Raw genomic sequence first — 19,529 nt, 5'->3', positions numbered from 1 at the left:
GTGTACTATTTTTACAGCTTTTCTGTAGTTTGAAATTTTTCAAAATACAAAGTCAGGGACGGGGGCGGGGGAAGCAATGATGTTTGATTTCCTCAGCTCTTGGGGGTGAGGGAGAGGAAATGATGCTCCCTGTGAGACAGCTCAGGTATGAGTGTTTTGAGGATGGTTGCTTACTTACTGGATGTTAGTTCCTGCGCAGCTGTTCTTTCCCAGGCCTTTTTTTCCAGCTTCTTAACAATTCTGTGAGCTCTTGCTAGGCTTCTAGTAAAATCCCCTTTTCTTAAGTTATCTATAGTGAATTTCTGTCACTGAAACCAAAAACCCTAAAAATAAAACTAGAATGTATGCAATATGCACCACACAAGGAGTTTTTCTTTTTTCAAGTATTTTTAAATAAATCAAATGAATGCATTTTGAAACATTTTAGGGTAGTATGGTGTTTGTGTCTACTAATTGTGTAAAAGATGAATCCCAGGGCACTTTTCAATAAGTGTTCTCTCTCTGCATATGAACTGAACATTGGGCTAATCCTTTGCCCAAAACTGTTCTTCCTTTTTATTGCATGCCTTATGGCCAATCACTTCAAGTACATTATATGAATAAAATACACTTGAATTCAATTGCTAGGAAATTCATGGCAAGAATCTGAACCACTGGCTCACACTTTGAGTAAACTTGTGACACTAATGAAGAGTAGAATCACACTAACAGTAGAGTAGGATCACAATTCACTATATATATATATATATGTGTGTGTGTGTGTATATATGTTTACATATATATGTGTATATATATATGTTTATATATATATATATGTTTTTATTGATTTCAGTGAGAGGAAGGGAGGAGAGGGAGTGAGATACAGAAACAAGGATGTGAGTGAAATTTCCACCAGCTGCCTTCTGCCCACTCCCTATTGGGGATCAAGCCCACAACCTGGGCATGTGCCCTGAACAGGAATCCAACGGGCAACCTCCTGGTGCATGGGACCATGCTCAACCAACTGAGCCCCACTGGCCTGTCCACAATTCACTTTCCATGAGAATGGGTACACTTTGGTACAGGAAAATTAGAAGTTGGGGAGTATGAGAGAGTGCTAGGTTGGGACTGGTCCAGTATGTTATTGAAGGAGGAGGAAATTACCATTTTGATGATGACTATATGTAGTGTACATCTGACATCTCATTTGTTTGTTTGTTTTTTAAATATGTTTTTATTGAGTTTTTTTGGGGGGGGGCATCGATGTGAGAAAGATACATGGATCAGCTGCCTCCTGCGGGGATGGAGCCCAAAACCTGAGCAGGAATGTGCCCTGACCAGGAATCGAACAGGGACCTCTCAGTCCATGGGATGATACTAAATCCACAGAACCACCTGGCTGGGCAGACACCTCGTTTTCAATCCTCACAAGAACTCTAAAATAAAGATGTTATCTCCATTCCACAAATGAGAATCTATGTTGCAGGGTTCTACATGGAGCCCACATGGAGCCTACATGGCTACAAGGCCACGTTTTTTGCCCCAAAACGCAATGTTGTCTCAAAGGGATAAGGTGTAATGAGGCCTTCCCAGGACCACGGTTACCCAGGATTAGAGCGGACTGTAAATGCCTGTGACAAACCCACGGATTCCTTCAGGGCCAGAATAGACTACTTTTGCCTATATGGCACTTCGATAAAGGGGGCAATACCTTCACCTTTTAAACTTTTTAAGGCAGGTGATCTTTCCTCCTTAATAGGGTAACATACCAAATAAAGAACAAATAGCCATTACAGAAAACAATTTCAAAAACTGCAGGGGGTTTACACTACAATTCAAAGTGAGAGAGAGACAGGGATCCCCGAGGGGTAGGGCACAGCCTGCATGTCTGAATTTAACTCCAGGCTCTTTCTCACATGGAATACCAGGATAGTGCCTCGCGTTTTTTTGAACGACCAGCATACGTCAAATTTCCCAGTCGGATGTGGGATTTCCCAGTCGGAGGACCCGGCGTGCGGACCACGCCCACATATACCAGTCAGGCCCAGAGGCGGCCGCGCAGCACAGCTCAACCCCGCCCGGCCCCGCCCCGGCCCCTCGGCCCCGCCCCCGCCCCGGCCCCGCCAGCCGCGCCGTCTCACACCGGCACACCCTCGCGCCTGCGCAGATCGGGCCTGCGACTTTGGGCGGAAGTTGCCCCTGCACTCGTTGGGAAAGTTGTTTCTTTTCTTCTTCGCCCCGCCCCACTACCACCACCTCCTTTCTCCGAGGCGTCCAAGGAAGCACATTCTTCCGGGTCGAAGGGTTTGCTTCCGGAGAGCGGGAAGGCTGAAACGCGGTAGCTAAGGTGAAACCAAATTAACAAGGTTCTTGGCGAAGAAGGCTGTAGCCATGGACAGGTCAGTTACGGTGGAGACAGTGGAGCTCGGAGACTCGTTCCTCCTGTTTGTTGGCGGAACGAAACAGGTGGAACCCGACTCCCAGAGGAAGCCAAGTGGGGCCCGGGTGCCGACCCTAGGTCTCTTTCCCGGCTGGGAGACTCAGCAGCTGATGGAAGGAGGCCCGCTTGGGTGGGAGAGGGATACGGCTAAAGATAATCCCCTGCGTGTCCACGGCGGCTCCGCCGTCTGCTCTGCACCTTTGCGGAACGTTTTTCGCTTCTTGGGTGGGCGGGGAAGGAGGTGGTCCGGCGTGCGAGATGCTGCCGGACTGCCCCGGGTCACGAAGCCAATCAGTACGGAGCTAGGAATCCCATCTCAGACTTTTACGTTGGAAGTTACAGCATCAGATAGTTACTGAGTTGGGTTTTTCTGTGACCCTGACATTGAGCTAGCAGCCTTAACAAAGATGAGTTATTCAAGGTTTTTGGCCTCAGGGAAGTCATTGTGTTCTGGAGGAGACAAACCAAGCAGTACAAGCAGCTGTGTACTGCTCTGTGGGAAAAGAAATGAAGCAGTTAGGTCTCTCTGCCACGGGAGGTATCAGAAGACCTCTCAAAGGAGGTAACTTTCTAGTCGGTCTTTGAGTAATAATAGTAGCCAAGGTTGGGTGCCTTAAACACTTAAAATATACTATTAGCAAATTTAATTTTCGTAGCAATTCTTTGAGGCTAGATGCTATGATCCTCTTTCTCATAGATAACACTGGGACTAAAAGGGGTTAAGGAACTTGGTCAAAGTTGGGAAGCTATTAATAGAAGAACCAAGTTGCCAACCTGGATCCGTGTGTCTCCAGATTCAGGGAGGCTGACAGTGTTCACCAGGTGGACCAAGGGGCAAATGTCTGCCTCTCTAAAAGAAACATGTACAAAGGTGTGTGGATGTGAAAGCGCATGTTTTATGTAGCTAAGTGGTTACATGCTTATGTGTGTATGGGGTGGTGTTTGTGGCTGAATATAAGGCTGAACGGGTAAGCTGGGGTCAGACTGTAAAAACCATGGTAGGAAATTTGGACTTAATCCTGTAGGCCAAAGGTAGTTGGTTTCAAGTGGAGGAAAAGCTCATCAGGTTCTTTTCTTAAAATACGGATCTGTTGATTCACACAATTTATCTTCTACACCTTGAGCTGAGAATGACAGAGAAGATCTGGAGCACTGTGAATACAGTAGTGCTGAGACAGGAGACACCCGTTGTGTATTAGAATTGCTTTTTTACTTAGCCTCCCATCTCACCAGCTCATACAACAGATAACCATGGTTTGAAGTATTTTGGAGACTACAGAAAATACTTTTGTTTGTTTATTTATATTTATTTATTTATTTTTATTTCATCCTCACCCGAGGACATTTTTCCATTTTTTGTTCAGATAGAGTAGGAGGGAGAGACAGGAAAAGAGAGAGAGAGAAACATCTACGTGAAAGGTACACATCAAGTGGTTGCCCCACCGCAACCCAACCAGGGCCAGGGACAAACTGCAACCGAGATACGTGCCCTTAGCAGGAACCGTCTCTCTGGACCGCAGGCCGACGCTCTAACCGCTGAGCCAAACCAGCCGGGGCTATTTATTTATATTTTTAAATAACTTTTTAAATGTTTTTATTAATTTTTTTTTTAGAGAGAAGAAGGGGAAGAGAGAGCGAAACATCTATGTGAGAGAGATACATCATGACATAAATTCTATTTTGTCTGTTCTCCGAACCAGCTTTTTAGCCACTCTTATTGGAAGAGTGAGGAAGGAAGGTCTTGCTTTTCTGATACTAGAAACCCTAGTGAGATGTGCATTCTGTACTTAGGCCGATGTAATTCTAGGATTGTAAACACTCTTACAGGATCATCCGTTTGTTAATATTGCTGTTTGTGGTGGGATTTTTTTAAAATATGTTTTTATTGATTTTTTAGAGAGAGAGAAACAGCGATGTGATAGAGAAACATTAATTAGCTGCGTCCTGCACGCCCCCTACTGGGGATCCAGCCCACAACCCCGGGCATGTGCCCTGACCAAGATTGAACCAGGAACCTCTCAGTCCATGGAACGAGGCTCAATCCACTGAGCCACATGGCCAGGCCAGAAAATCCTTTTAAAAGGTAGCTCCTGCAATTTTAGGGAAATCCTCAATCCAACAGAGGAAAAATTTATCTTCATGAAGCAATTATCTAAAACGGTGTTATACAGATTCCAAGTGTTGAAATAATTGCAAAGGAGAAAATATACTGAGTACCAGAAAGCCAAAGAAGTCTTTGTGCAAGTAAAATTTAAGCAGGACTTGGAGGGATATGCAGGATTTGGAGCTGGAAGAGAACTGTCAACAAAAACTGAAGTTGTGGGAGCCGGGGACAAACTGCAACCAAGATGTACATGGTTTTAATTCCTCAGAACCCTAGACTGCCTTACTGGGCCTCCCAGAAGGAAAGATCCTAGATCTAAGTACAAGTACCATTTAAAGAAACTGGAGAGCCAATTACCCAAAGTTGAGAGTCATCAAAGATACAATGCCATTGGAAGAGCAGATGAATAATTTTCAGGATAAGAAAGACCTTGTGCCCTGGCTGGTTTGGCTCAGCGGTTGGAGCATCAGCCTGCAGACCAGAGAGTCCTGGGTTCGGTTCCCGCTAGGGGCATGTACAAAAAAAAAAAAAGAAAGACCTTGTTTAGAGGTTCCATCTCTCCATTTCATTCCATTAGAAGGAGACAGCATTTAAGTGATTTCAATCTACTGCAGCAATTTTCAACCGGTGGGTGGCAAGAAATTTTAAAACATGCAGTACTTAACTATTTAGTCAGGGGCACTGACTTCTTTTCCCTTAGATTGTCAAATTTAAAAAATGACAACAGCTAACATAACAATAGCTGTCTGGTGTGAATGAATAAAAAATATAACTTTTGTTGTTGTCACAAAAAAAATGAAGGTGTGGCTACTAAGATACCTATACCTTGACTGACTCAGGATCCTTTGCTCCAATCATGTTGATAAAGTTCTTTGCAAATACTACATTCTTGTTTCATTCACATGAGCTTGATTATGCTATTTTAGGAGTGGCTTTGGAGAGATGCCATCCCCTGTGATCCGGGAGGCAGAGGTGACACGGACTGCACGGAAACAGAGTGCCCAAAAAAGAGTTTTAAGTATCCTTTATATTTTAAGCATCATTATAAAAATGGTAGCATGTTTGGAATCTGGATTATAGATTTTCTCTTTATGAGAGGGATTAAATACTAGCTATAATAAAATGTTGCAGAAATTAATTTTTTGACTCTTCATGTTATTTGATATGTTATTTGGTAAATATCCTTACATTCAATGGGATTGAGATTTATGTCTCCCTGAAAATAATGATATTCTATTTTACTGCTAACTATCATATTGTAGTTAGCTTCTGCTAAGATTAGATATCCTTTTTTTGTTTGAAATGTGACTAAGAACTCTTAGTTCAATGTGTAGTGATCTAAGACTGATATCTGGGGACTTAAATGGTGGACAGAATTACTCTTTGCATAGAAAAAATGATAGACATAAAAAATGTATTCATAATTTTGTATAGTGTAAGCATGGTTAATTCTAACTTTAATGGTGTCTTTTCTACATGGAAAACTTTTCTTAACTTCCTACAGTTCGGGCATCCCAAGATGAAATATTTGCTAATACCACACCAAGAAACCAGATTAACCCTCGAACTCCCAGCTCATTCCGGCCACCTTGTAAGCTTTTTTTGCTTTTAAAGCACTTAATAACAATAGTAGTAGTAGTAGCAGCTGATACTTATAACACATAATAAATGATATTTGGTTAAAATATCAATAATTAAGAACAAATAATGATTGCAGTTGCTATTTGTTGAAATCTGTACTTTACATAAATACACAATAACTGTGACATAGTTATTTTCTCTATTTTGCAAAACTGAAAGTGAGACTTAAAGAAGTTAATTAATGCTGATAATATAGCCAAGTAAGTATGTAAGTAATGGAACCAAAGTGCAGATAGTGATCTGCTTACTCCACAGACCCTGCCCTCTATATTATAGTGCCTCCTCAGTGTGCTACTTTGTAAAATTAGAATATGAAGAATCCATTGACTCATTAGTGTCCTTTTTACCTGCTCAGTTATGTTATAATGAAACTGTCTTTATTTGCAGTAAAATTTTTCTTGATGGGATCAGTACCAAAATAAGTTAAAATCTTATATCATGAAAATGTTAATATGTAAAGTATTTATTTGGTTATAATTGAAGTAATTGAAAATGGGAAATTATTTATTCTTTATTATTTGTTTGCGTGTTCTGTTTTCATGATCAATGCTCACGCACTGTGGATTCTTTTTACTAACTGCTTGTTTGTAGTTACTCCACCAAACCGAAGCTTACTCAGGCAACCAGATGTTTCCTGCATTCTTGGAACAGAAGGGAGGTCTCCCCGGTTTACACACTCTTCAGGGTTCTTGGGAAATCTGTCTATGGTATGTAGAAAAACAGGGCTGAAATTTTCTCCCTTTTATAAAAGTATGATGTGATGCTCTTTAGGAATCAATCTGGTACAGTGTTTAAAATAGCAGAAGAAATATATAAACTGTGATGCAGAATGACTTGACCTAGGTATTTTAGAATACTACAGAAAAAGAAAAAATTGTATCTCACGGAGAAGAAACAGAAGAGTTTTGTTAGAATAGTAGAGTAGTAGGCACATTTAGTTCCAAAAAACAAGACAAAATTCTATATTTGGCTCAGTGATTATTAAAAAGGCATAGATTTTTACACACACTTGAAATAGTCTAAACTTGGTGTTTTCCGAAGAGCAGTTTTGCATGTTAAACCTCTCTTTAAGAAGGTTAATTTGATCTTTAAAATATTTATTATAGCCCTGGCCGGTTTGGCTCAGTGGTTAGAGTGTCCGCCTGCGGTCTGGAGAGACCCGGGTTCGGTTCCTGCTAAGGGCATGTACCTCGGTTGCAGTTTGTCCCCGGCCCTGGTTGGTTGTGCGGGTGGCGACCACTCGATGTGTCCCTTTCACATCGATGTTTCCCTCTCTCTCTCTTCCTCTCTCTCCCTCCCACTCTATCTGTACAAAAAATGGAAAAATGTCCTCGGATGAGGATTAAAAAAAAAAGAAAAAAGAAAAAAAATATATTTATTATAGTCTTGTGGATTTTATAGAGTGTAACAATGATGTGATCATTGAACAATATTACTGTGCTTATAAAACTGGTTTATTTTGGCAAGATTTGTCTTGTACTTAAAAACATGAGTGCCCGACCAGTGTGGCTCAGTGGTTGAGCATCAACCCATGGGGGTCGCCGGTTCGAATCCCGGTCAGGGCACATGCCCAGATTGTGGACCTGATCCCCAGTGAGGGGCATGCAGGAGGCAGCCAGTCAGTGTTCTCTCTCATTGATGTTTCTATCTCTCTCTCCCTTTCCCATCCTCTCTCTCTCTAAAATCAATAAAGAAAAAAAAAATAAGTAAATAAAAACATGAGTGAGCCCGGCCCGTGTGGCTCAGTGGTTGGGTATTGACCCATGCACCAAGAGGTTGCTGGTGCCATTCCCGGTCAGGGCACATGACCAGGTTGTGGGCCAAATTCCCAGTGGGGGGCATGCAGGAGGTGGCCAGTCAATGTTCTCTCATTGATGTTTCTATCTCTCTCTCCCTCTCTCCTCTCTCTCTAAAGTCAATAAAGAAAAAAAAAAGAGTGAATTGACTGCCTCTGGGTTTAAGTAAAAGATGACTTTTATTATTTACTGGCTTCAGAACTGTAAAATTAATAGTAAAATTGTTACTCTCTTAAAGGCAAGGGTAGAATAAGTGTGTATTGATTATTGTAAAATGCTTTGGAATCACTGTGTAGTCAAATGTATTTTCTTGATTTGCTTTGCCAGTTTTAACATTGACTGTAAGAAGTGATTTTGGCTATGTAGGTTGCCTGAAGAGAGTAAAATTGCTGTATTGATTTTACCATGTGTCTGCCTACCAAGATTTGATTGCAGAGCAAAGTATTTTTCTGAATGAAAAAATGGTATTGCTGTGTAAGATTTTCAGTTTGATCCTTGTACTAATGATGATAAGTACCCAGAAGGGAGTAAACTATTAATCAGGCTCTAAAAGCTGAAGCTGAGTTATCCTCAGCCCATAGTTACTATCTCATGAATATATAGGTTCCAGCACCCATCTTTAGCATTTTTACTTGGGAGACTGATTTAAAGTTATATTTTTGTTGTTGCTTATGCCTGGATTTTAAATAAAGGTGAATTTTATTTATTTTCTTTTAATTTATTTTTTCTTTATTGATTTTAGAAAAAGAGGAAAGGAGAGGGAGAGAGAGAGATAGAAACATCAGTGAGAGAGAACATCGATTGACTGCCTCCTGCATGCCCACCACACTAGGGATTGGGCCCATAACCTGGGCATGTGCCCTGAATGGGAATCAAACCGGCGACCTCTTGGTGCGTGAGTCAACGCTCAACCACTGGGCCACACTGGCCAGACAATAAAAGTGAACTTTAAAAAACTTTATTATGAACCTAGCCAGTGTGGCTCAGTTGGTAGGAGCATCATCCCATTTGATTCCTAGTCCGGGCACATAGCCTAGGTTTCGGATTTGATCCCTGGTCCCTGGCCCTGGTTAGAGCACATGCAGGAGGCAACTCATAATGTTTCTCTCCCACATGGATGTTTCTCTCTCTGTCTCTTTCTCTAACCCCTCCCCTCTCTAAAAATAAATTAAAATGTCCTTGGGTGAGGATTTAAATAAAAAACATAAAACTTTATTATGGATATTTTTAAATATGTCCAGAAATAGAATAGTAGCATAAGCCCCTATGTGCTCATTCCTCAGTTTCAATTGTTACCGACATATGGCTGATCTTATTTCATCTATAACCACAGCATTTCCCTTATATTATTTCACCACTCTCAGATTTCATCCATAAACACTTCAGTACATATCTTTGAGAAATAGGGATACTTTCTATACCATAAACACAATACAGGCATACCTCATTATATTGCGCCTCACAGATATTGCCTTTTTTTTTTTTTTTTTTAACAAATTGAAGGCAAAACCCTCCACCAGCAAAAAAATTATGACTCACTGAAAACTCAGATGATGGTTAGCATTTTTTAGCAATAAACTATTTTTTATTTAGGTATGTGCATTATTGCTTTTACACATAAAGCTATAGTATACTTAATAGACTACAATTTAGTATAAATATAACTTTTATATTCACAGAGAAACCCAAAAATTTATATGACTCACTTTATTGTTATATTTGCTTTATTGTTGTAGTCTGGAACTAAACCCACAGTATCTCTTAGATATGCCTATACTGTTAGCACATTAAACTGCCCCCAAACACACTAAGACTAATTCCTTTATCATTTCACATATCTACTTTACATTTTTTATTATATAATTCATTAAGTGTTTACATTTCCTCAGTTGTGTCAAATTTTTTGAGTTGGTTTGTTCAAATCAGGAACAAAACAAGCTCAATATATGCATTTGCTTGATAAGTCTTTTTCCTCCCTCGTCCTTTTTTTAAATTACCATTTATTTGTTGAAGAAACTGGGTCATTTGTCCTGTACAGTTTCTCCAAAGTGTAAAATTAATGTGAACTTAGAGCAGTAGGACTTCCTTATTTACTTACTAATATCAGCTTAAATATTATAAAATGTGATTTTTATTGACTTTTTTGTTTAATATGGAATAGTACAAAGAAGAAAACAGTAAAAAAAAGCCACACTTTCCTTAACAGAATAGCCCCTGTGGCTATCTTTTGAAAATGTAAAACATATATAAGGTTTTAAAAAATTTAACAGTATTAATGTCTTTCTTCTTCATTCGATAGCAATAGCTCCATTTCTTTTCCATATCTTCTTTTTTCATAAGGTAACTAATCTGGATGACAGTAATTGGACTGCTGCATTCTCAGCACAGCGTTTAGGGCTCTTCACAAACGCAGAGCCCCATGGTGTTACAGAGGATGTAACTCTCAGTGCTGTTATGTTACGTGAGGATGATCCTGGAGAAGCTGGTAAAATGGCTTTTAACAATGGGTAGCTTGTCGCTTTACTAAGGTCAAGGAAACTGTCTCTTCCTGTTCCTGAATGTCATCATTAAATGTTTTATTAAAAAGAAGAAAAAAAGATAAAAAATATGAACAATAAAATAGCAGTAAATACATATCTGTCAATAATTGAATCTAAAAATAAAAATAAACAAACAAGCAGAACAGAAACAGACTCATAGATACAGAGAACATTTTGAGGGTAGCCAGATGGGAGGAGGGTTAGGGAAATGAGTGAAAAAGGCGAAGGGATTTAGAAGTACAAATCAGTAGTTGTAGTGTAGTCATGGGGGTGTAAAGTACAGCATAAGGAGTAAAGTCAGTAATATCCTAGTAACTGTATGGTGTCACATAGGTATAAGATTTTACAGGATGGTCAGTTAATAAGTTTTGTAATGTCTAATCACTGGGGTGCACACCTGAAACTAATATAATATTGTATGTCAACTATAATTGAACAAAAAATGATTTAAAAATAATTTTTTTGTTAAGCTAATTAGCTACGGTAATGGCTAAGCCATTTGATGTAGTAGCTGTAGAAGTTTGAGAACGTCACCTTAGTTCTCAGTTGGAGCAGCATCTTGCCATTTTATCCAGTGTAAAGAGTAGCCTGTTAGATTATTAGTAGACAAGTCTCTAATATTTTTATTCTTTTCATATTTGTGCTGTTGAAAGAACTTCTCTTTTTTTCTTTAGGTTTTAGTTTTTATCTAACAGTGTTGACATGTCTTGCTTTGGCTGGAATGCTGATGTTGTTTTCTCAAATAATACTGAGACCTTTCTAGTTTTAGGTTGGTTATTACCATTGCCTTTTGTGAGGGAAAATTGCTTTTTGTGTCTCTGTATCTACACATTATCACATATGTTTTTCATCATCTTATTATCATAAACTAACATGGTTTATGAATATTTTCTTCCATTTCATAGGTTGCCTTTTTATTTTGTTGATTGTTTCTTTTGCTATGCAGAAATTTTTAGTTTGATATAGTCTAACTTGTTGATTTTTGTTTTTGTTGCTTATGCTTTTGGTGTCATATCCAAAAAATTATTGCCAATAATTATTGCCAAAAATTATAGGAAGCTTTTTTCCTATAATTTTTTCTAGAACTTTTATGTCTTCAAGTCTTATGTTTAAGTCTTGAATGCATTTTTAGTCATTTGTATTAGTGGTGTAAAATAGGGGTCCAATTTAATTATTCTGCATGTGGATAGCCAGTTTTCCCAATACCATTTATTAAAAAGACATTCCTTTCCCCACTGAGTATTCTTGGCTCCCTTATCAAATATTAGTTCATTACATATATGGGAGTTTATTTCTGGGGTTTCTGTTCTGTTCCATTGGTCAGTGTGTCTGTTTTATGCCAGTACTGTACTGATTTGATCACTATAGCCTTGTAGAATAGTTTGAAATCAGTAAGTGTGATGCCTCCAGCTCTGTTCTTCTTTCACACAGTTGCTTTGGCTATCCTAAGTTTTAGTTTTGCAAGTTGAAAAGAGTTCTGTGGATGGATGGTGATGATGATAGCACAACAGTGTGAATGTACTTAGTGCCACTGAACTGTATACTTTAAAATGGTTACAATGATAAATTTTGTCATGTGTATTTTACCATAATTATTATCTTAAAAATACAGCAGTAAAAAAAAAGACTCATAGCTATGTTTTTAAGTTTTCAAACAATTACCTAAATATGTCATTTAATGTTTTTTTTCTTTTTAATGTGTTCTAGCATCCATGAGTATGTTTTCTGATTTTCTGCAGTCGTTTTTGAAGCACTCTTCAACTACAGTTTTTGACCTTGTAGAAGAGTATGAAAACATTTGTAGTGTTCAGGTAAGTTAATTCACTCCATTGTTGGTCAAACTTCAGTACTCTTCATTTTTTTTTCGATCAGTATCAACCTGTGAATATCTTTTGTTGTTTTTATTTTTTGATCCTCACCCTAGGATGTTTTTCTATTGATTTTCAAATAGAGTGGGAATGAGGAAGGGAGGGAGGGAGAGAGTAAGACACATCGATGTGAGAGACACATCGACCAGCCACCTCCCGCATGACCCCGACCAGGGCTGGGGTCAGGGATTGAACTGCAACCAAGGTATATGCCCTTGACCAAAATTGAACCCACAACTCTTTGGTCCACAGGTGACACTATAACTGCTGAGACAAACTGGCCAGGGCAACCTGTGAATTTCTATGCGGTATTTAAGGGAGATGTCTTAGGTATAATGGCAGGTGGCATGTTTGGAAAGTCAGACAGTGTAGCTCTGCTTTTTACATACTGAGGGTCCATTTAAGATTTATTATGGGGACAAAAGGATTCTGCTGCTTTAAAAAATAAAAATCTAAACTACACAAAGAACTCTTAAAATTCAGTAAGAAAATGAACAATCTAATTAAAAAATGGACAAAATATGTTAATAGATACCTCACTAGAGAACATATACAGATGGGAAATAAGCATATAAAAAGGTATTCAACATCAGAAATCAGGAGGGAATTGCAAGTTTAAACAGTGAGATGCCACTATACTATTGAAATGGCAAAAATCCAAAATGCTGACTCCACCAAATGCTGACAAGGATGTGGAGCAATAGGAACTCCCGTTCATTGCTGGTGGGAATGCAAAATGGTATAGCCACTTTGGAAGACAGTTTCTCAGTTTATAAATCTAAGCATACTGTTAGCATGTGATCCAACATTCACTCTTTGGTATTTACTCAAATAAGTTAAAAACTTATGTTTACACGAAAACTTGCATATAGATGTTTATAGCAGCCTTATTCATAATTGGCTTAACTTGGATGCAACCCAGATGTCCTTCAGTGGGTGAATGGATAAATCAAGCGAGGTACACCCAGACAATGGACTATTATTCATTGATAAAAAGAAATAAGCTATCATGCTATGAAGAGACAAGGGTGAACCCTAAGTACGTATTACTAAATGAAAGAAACCAATCTGAAAAGGCTACATACTATATGAATCCAGACATTCTGGAAATGCAAAACTTGGTGAGAGTAAAAAGATCAATGGTGCCAAGCCAGTGTGGCTCAGTGGTTCAGCGTTGACTCATGCACCAAGAGGTCGCTGGTTCAATTCCCGGTCAGGGCACATGCCCAGGTTGTAGGCCAGATCCCCAGTGGGGGGCATGGAGGAGGTGGCCAGTCGATGTTCTCTCTCATCGATGTCTCTATCTCTCCCTCTCCCTTCCTTTCTCTCTCTAAACAATGAAGAAAAAAACATTTAAAAAAAAGATTAGAGGTTGTCAGAGGTTAGGGGGAGGGAAGAGTGAAAAGTGAAACGGTGTATTTTTAGAGGAATGAAATTACTTTGTATATTATAATTTTGTATGCCTGTGATTATACAATTGGTAAAAGTCATAGAATATCCAAAACCAAGAGTGAACCTTATGTAAACTATGGACTTAGGGTGAGAATGATGGGTCAGTGTAGGTTCATTGATTATAAGAAATACACTATACTGGTGCTGGATATTGATAGTAGAAAGTGAAGTTATGTGTATGTGGGCCAGAAAGTAATGGGAATTCTGTACTTCCCACTCATTTCTGCTTTGGACCTGAAACTGCTCTAAAAAAAATAAGACTATTAGAAGAAAAGTGGCTTCAAAAAACTACTGCATTCGAGAATAATTGAAATAATAGCCAACATTTTTTGAGAATTTAATATTATTTCAATAATCAATCTCTGAATTGTTCCATTATAAAAAGCAATGTCTTCATTAAATAACAAAAGCAATAAAAATCACTTTAGTGAATCACTGGAGTTAGGAACCAATAGAAAATTTAATAAATGGTGTTCATAGGAAGAATTAACATCATTAAAATGTTCATATTACCAGAGCAATCTATAAATTCAGTGCAATTCCTATCAAGATACCAATGGTATATTTCACAGAACTAGGATAAATATTCCAAAAATTTATATGGAACCACAAAAGACCCCGAATAGCCACAGCAATTTTGAGAAAGAAGAACAAAGATGGAGGAATCGTGCTGCCTAATATCAAACTATACTACAAGGCCATAGTAATCAAAATAGCACGGTACTAGCATAAAAACAGATATATAGATCAATGGAACAGAATAGAGAGCCCAGAAATAAACCCACACCTTTATAGTCTATTAATATTTGACAGAGGAGGCAAAAACATACACTGGGGTAGAGATAGTCTATTGAATAAGTGGTGTTGGGAAAATTGGACAGGTACATGCAAAACAAATGAAACTCGACCACCTTTTTACACCATACACAATAATAAACTGAAAATGGAATAAAGACAAATGTTAGACTCAAAACTATCAAAATCCTACAAGAAAACACAGGCAATAAAATTTTGGACATTTCTCATAGCAATATTTTTTTTTTGATCAATTGCCTCAGGCAAGGGAAACAAAAACAAATGGGACTACACCAAACTAAAAAGTTTTTGCACTGCAAAGGAAACCATCAACAAAATGAAAAGACAAACCACTGAATGGGAGAACATATTCTCCAGTGATACATCTGATAAGGGGTTAATATCCAAAATTTATAAAGAACACAACTCAACACCAAAAAACAATCCAATTTTTAAAATGGCAAAGGACCTGAATAAAAACACTTCTCCAAAGAGGACCTACAGATGGCCAGTAGATCTATGAAAAGATGCTCAAAGTCACTAATTATCAGAGACATGCAAATTAAAACCACAGTGCGATACACCTCACACCTGTAAAAATGACTGTCATCAATAAATCAACAAACAAGTTTTGGTCAGGATGTGGAGGAAAGAGAACTTTGTGCAATGTTGGTGGGAATACAAATTGGTGCAGCCACAGTGGAAAGCAGTATGAAGTTAACCTCAAAAAATTAAAAATGGAACTTCCTTATGACTCATGATTCCACTTCTGGGAATTTATCCAAAGAAATCCGAAACACTAATTGAAAAGAGTATATATGCACAACCAATCAAAACGGACACTAGGCTTGGGAAGGCAGAGGAGGGTGGGAGTGGGAAGGAGGGGTCAGTGGGGGAAAAAAAGGGACATCTGGAATAACTTTCAACAATCAAAACAAAACAAAAGAGTATATGTACCCCTATGTTCATTTCAGTGTTATTTATAATAGCCAAGAAGCTCAAGTGTTCATCAGTAGATGAGTGGATAAAAGAATTGAGGTACATTTACAAAATGGAATACTACTCGGCCGTTAAAAAAAGAGAGAGAGAGAAATCTTACCCTTGGGACTGCATGGGTGGACCTGGAGAGCATTATGCTAAGTGAAATAAGCCAGTTAGAGAAAGACAAGTACCATATGGTTTCATTTATATGTGGAATCTAATGAACAAAATGAACCAACAAGCAAAATAGAGACAGACTCTTTGATAGAGAGCAGGCTGACATCTGTCGGGTGGGGAGGGCAAAAGATTGAGCAAAAGGGAAAAAAACCACCTCATGGGCAGGGACAACAGTGGTGATTGCTGGATGAGGGGTGGGGGTGGTGAAAGAGAATATAGTAGGGATAGATAGTGATGAATGGAGACTTGACTTGGGGTGATGAACACACAATACAATGTACAGATGATGTGTTTGGAATTGTGCACCTGAGACCTGTATAATTTTGTTAGCCAGTGTCACCGCAACACATTCAATAAAAAGGAAAAAGAATTTAATGAAGGAGAGTGCAGATAACACTTTTACTAAAAACTGACCTTAAGACATAAGTATGAATCCTTTTCAAAGGGAGGGAAAACCTGTTGTAGTGATTCTTCAGGTTCTGAATGAGAATAATTGTGTTTCTTTTTTTTTTTTATCCTCACCCGAGGACATTTTTCCATTTTTTTAACTCAGATAGAGCGGGAAGGAGAGAGGGGAAGAGAGAGAAACATCGATGTGAAAGGGACACATCGAGTGGCCGCCACCCACACGACCCAACCAGGGCCGGGGACAAACTGCAGCCAAGGTACATGCCCTTAGCGGGAACCGAACCCGGGTCTCTGTGGACCGCAGGCTGACGCTCTAACAGCTGAGCCAAACCGGCCAGGGCAATAATTGTGTTTCTTTATTCCCTTTAACAAGATAAAGAGGTGCTCTTCATTACCTTTAGGAAAGGTTTCCTGTACCCCGAGTCCTTAAATATCCTGATAGACAATTTTATGTGTTTTTCTGGAGAGAACATGCATACCTTTCATTAGATTTTCACACGCACCTCAGTCCCAAAAAGTTTAAGAACTGTTTTAGAACTAAGAGGGACTTACTTGAAGTTTTGGCTAGAAATGGCATTGTTTTGGTACCAGTCTTAGGAAAATATTTTTCTTGACTTGTTATATGGTATCAATTTTTCTAACATAATTTGAAGATACCTTACTTTTCATTTTCATTGCTACTCTGTTCCTGTTATGATTTTGTTGGGTGGAGGTTAAATTTAGCTTATCTTCTGAGTATATATACAAGGAGAAAAAAAATGTACCCACATCTGTTATTCTTGAGTCTAGATTATGTTAAACTTTTACATATTTACTCATATAAACACACCTTACTTTAAATTAAAGCCATTTTTAGTGGAAATGTTATATTACATTCAATTTAAAAAGACAACAAACAGGACAAATTTATAATTTAAATATATACATATATACACACACATATATATGTATATATATGACTATAAGATTAGTTTTAGCATGTGTATTTGAAGAATACAAAGTTGTTACTCAAAATGATAGAAAACCTCCTTATGTCTGTGTTTATAATTCAGGTGAATATACTGAGTAAAATAGTGAACCGAGCAACACCTGGACTTCAGAAGTTTTCAAAAACAGCCAGTATGCTCTGGCTTCTTCAACAGGAGATGGTCACGTGGAGGCTCCTAGCTTCTTTGTACAGGTAAAGTGTATAGAAATCATAAAATAAACACAAGGCAACAAACCAATAGGCAGATTAATTTTAAAAGTTAGAAAATAGGATGTGTTTGGGAATAGGTTCTGCTATTTTTGATGTTTACCATTTCTAATGCCTTAGTTGTTAGGAGTGAGTTAGGAAGGAGGTGAATATCAGGTCTTAAAGCTGGTAGCTACCAGAAATTGGATATGTATAAAGACTTAGGAAAGTGCTAAAGTACTGCAATATTTAGGAGGGAATAGATTAAGAAAACTGAAAGATAGAATTTATATTATGTGGAAGTTTGAAAGAAGTTAACCAGATTTTCCTTCTTTCAAATTCTCAGTAGTTTCGACTCATTCTTTTGCTTTCTCATCCGTATGAGAAAATCTTTAAAGAAAATCATTTTATTGCTGCCATGTGAAAACGTTATATTAAAAAGTTAGGTGTATGCATTAGCAGGTAGCTGTTAAAGACTGTACAGTTGTCCCTTGTTTGTCATGGTTAATCCGTTCTAGACTCAAGCAGTTGCACTTGGCACAGAAGGGTTCCTGGGGTGTTAGAATACATAGGCCTACAGTCCATACGTACAGTAATTTTAATTTTAATTGTAATAGAGGGGTATATAATTGACTCAGATAACCGAGTATGTACTGTATCATTTTTACTGTCTCGATCAACTTTTTATTGAATATATTTGAAAAAACGCGATAGAGTGAAGCCACAAAAGTTGAAGTGCGAAGTGGCGAGGGACGACTAGTGCATATTTTTAAGAAGTATCAGTTTTGTTCAGGTGTCAGTATCAAATTAAAGCATTTACTACTTGTATCTTGTTTTTAAAGCATGATGGCTAAGTTATTGAAACTCATTTTTTAGATTGTAGGTTTGCACGTGCATATAGCTTAAAAGGTGGTTTTATATATTTATGTGAAATAAGGCTTTTGTTTTGTGTTATTTTTCCCCAGAGACAGGATACAATCTGCCTTAGAAGATGAAAATATGTTTGCAGTTACTGTGAGTTTATATTAATTTTTCCTTTATAAATGCTTAAAAATTTTTTTGCACGTGGGTCACCTGGGGATCTTGTAAAATGTAGAGATTGTTATATTACCTTCATAATGGAATGTACCAGTTTATATATACTCTTACAGTGTGTGAAAATGTTTACTCTGATATTTATCATTTGAATTTTCCAATTGGAGAGAAGGTACCTCATTATTTTAATAGGCATATCATTGATTAGTGAGGTGGATTATTCGTCATTCATAAGCATTTATATTATATAAATTCTATTTTTATATCATTTGCTTGTTTTCCTAGTAATTCTTTCCTTATATATGTTAAAGATAATCTTCCCCTTCTGTCACTTGTTTTTCAACTCTGTTTAAGGGGTCTTTTTTGTAAAGCCAACATTTCCATATCTAACTGATCACATCTGTCATGTTTTCCTTTGTCATTTACTATCTTTTTTTTTTTTTTTTTGGCTAATCCTCATTTGAGGATATTTTTCCATTGATGTTTTAGATAGAGTGGAAAGGAGGGAAGACAGAAACCAGGGCTGGGTATGTGCCCCTGACTGGGAATCGAACCTGTGAACCTTTGATCTTTGGGCTGATGCTCTAACCACTGAGCAAACCGTCCAGGTTTCATTCACTATCTTCTGTCTTGTTAAGGAAAGCCTTTTCTATCTAATTTTTTTTTTAAAAGCCCGGGCCGGTTTGGCTCAGCGGTTAGAGCGTCGGCCTGCGGTCCCGAGAGACCTGGGTTCGGTTCCCGCTAAGGGCATGTACCTCGGTTGCAGTTTGTCCCCGGCCCTGGTTGGTCGAGCGGTTGGCAGCCACTCGATGTGTCCCTTTCACGTCGATGTTTCTCTCTCTCTCTCTCGCTCTCTCTCCCTCCTACTCTATCTGTACAAAAAATGGAAAAATGAGGATGAAAAAAATAATAATAATAAAATTTAAAAAACTCCAATGTTTTCTTCTAAATCCAAATCTTATTTCTTATATAATAAGCTCTTGAATTAATCTGGAATAAGTTTGTCTATAAAGAAGCAAGGGATTTAACTTTTTCATGTGGGAAGCCATTTATCCCAACACCATTTATCAAACAAATATATTTAATCATATTTATGCATGGATCTTTTCTGTTTTATTGATTGATTCATTTGAAAGCCA

At 38.0% G+C, this 19,529-nt stretch overlaps 1 protein-coding gene across 3 annotated transcripts in view; it reads left to right on the top strand.

Annotated features, from left to right (window-relative positions):
- Positions 1-2,237: 2,237 nt before the first annotated feature.
- The window catches only part of NUP107 (nucleoporin 107), a 45,247-nt gene continuing 27,955 nt past the window's right edge, over positions 2,238-19,529 (top strand). Inside the window, exons 1-8 of one of the 3 annotated variants that reach the window (XM_036251958.1) lie at positions 2,238-2,378; positions 5,450-5,541; positions 6,028-6,114; positions 6,756-6,871; positions 10,301-10,445; positions 12,208-12,311; positions 17,234-17,361; positions 18,321-18,369. In XM_036251958.1, coding sequence (XP_036107851.1) covers positions 2,371-2,378; positions 5,450-5,541; positions 6,028-6,114; positions 6,756-6,871; positions 10,301-10,445; positions 12,208-12,311; positions 17,234-17,361; positions 18,321-18,369 — 729 coding nt within the window. In that variant the 5' untranslated portion in view covers positions 2,238-2,370. Of the gene's footprint in view, positions 2,379-5,449; positions 5,542-6,027; positions 6,116-6,728; positions 6,872-10,300; positions 10,446-12,207; positions 12,312-17,233; positions 17,362-18,320; positions 18,370-19,529 lie in introns of those variants that run through there. The other 2 variants (XM_036251960.1, XM_036251959.1) reach the window with 2 other exon arrangements.

Source organism: Molossus molossus, unplaced genomic scaffold (assembly GCF_014108415.1).
Source record: "Molossus molossus isolate mMolMol1 unplaced genomic scaffold, mMolMol1.p scaffold_m16_p_10, whole genome shotgun sequence".
In the NCBI taxonomy this organism is placed as follows: Eukaryota; Metazoa; Chordata; class Mammalia; order Chiroptera; family Molossidae; genus Molossus; species Molossus molossus.
This window is presented reverse-complemented; position numbering and strand designations above follow the sequence as displayed.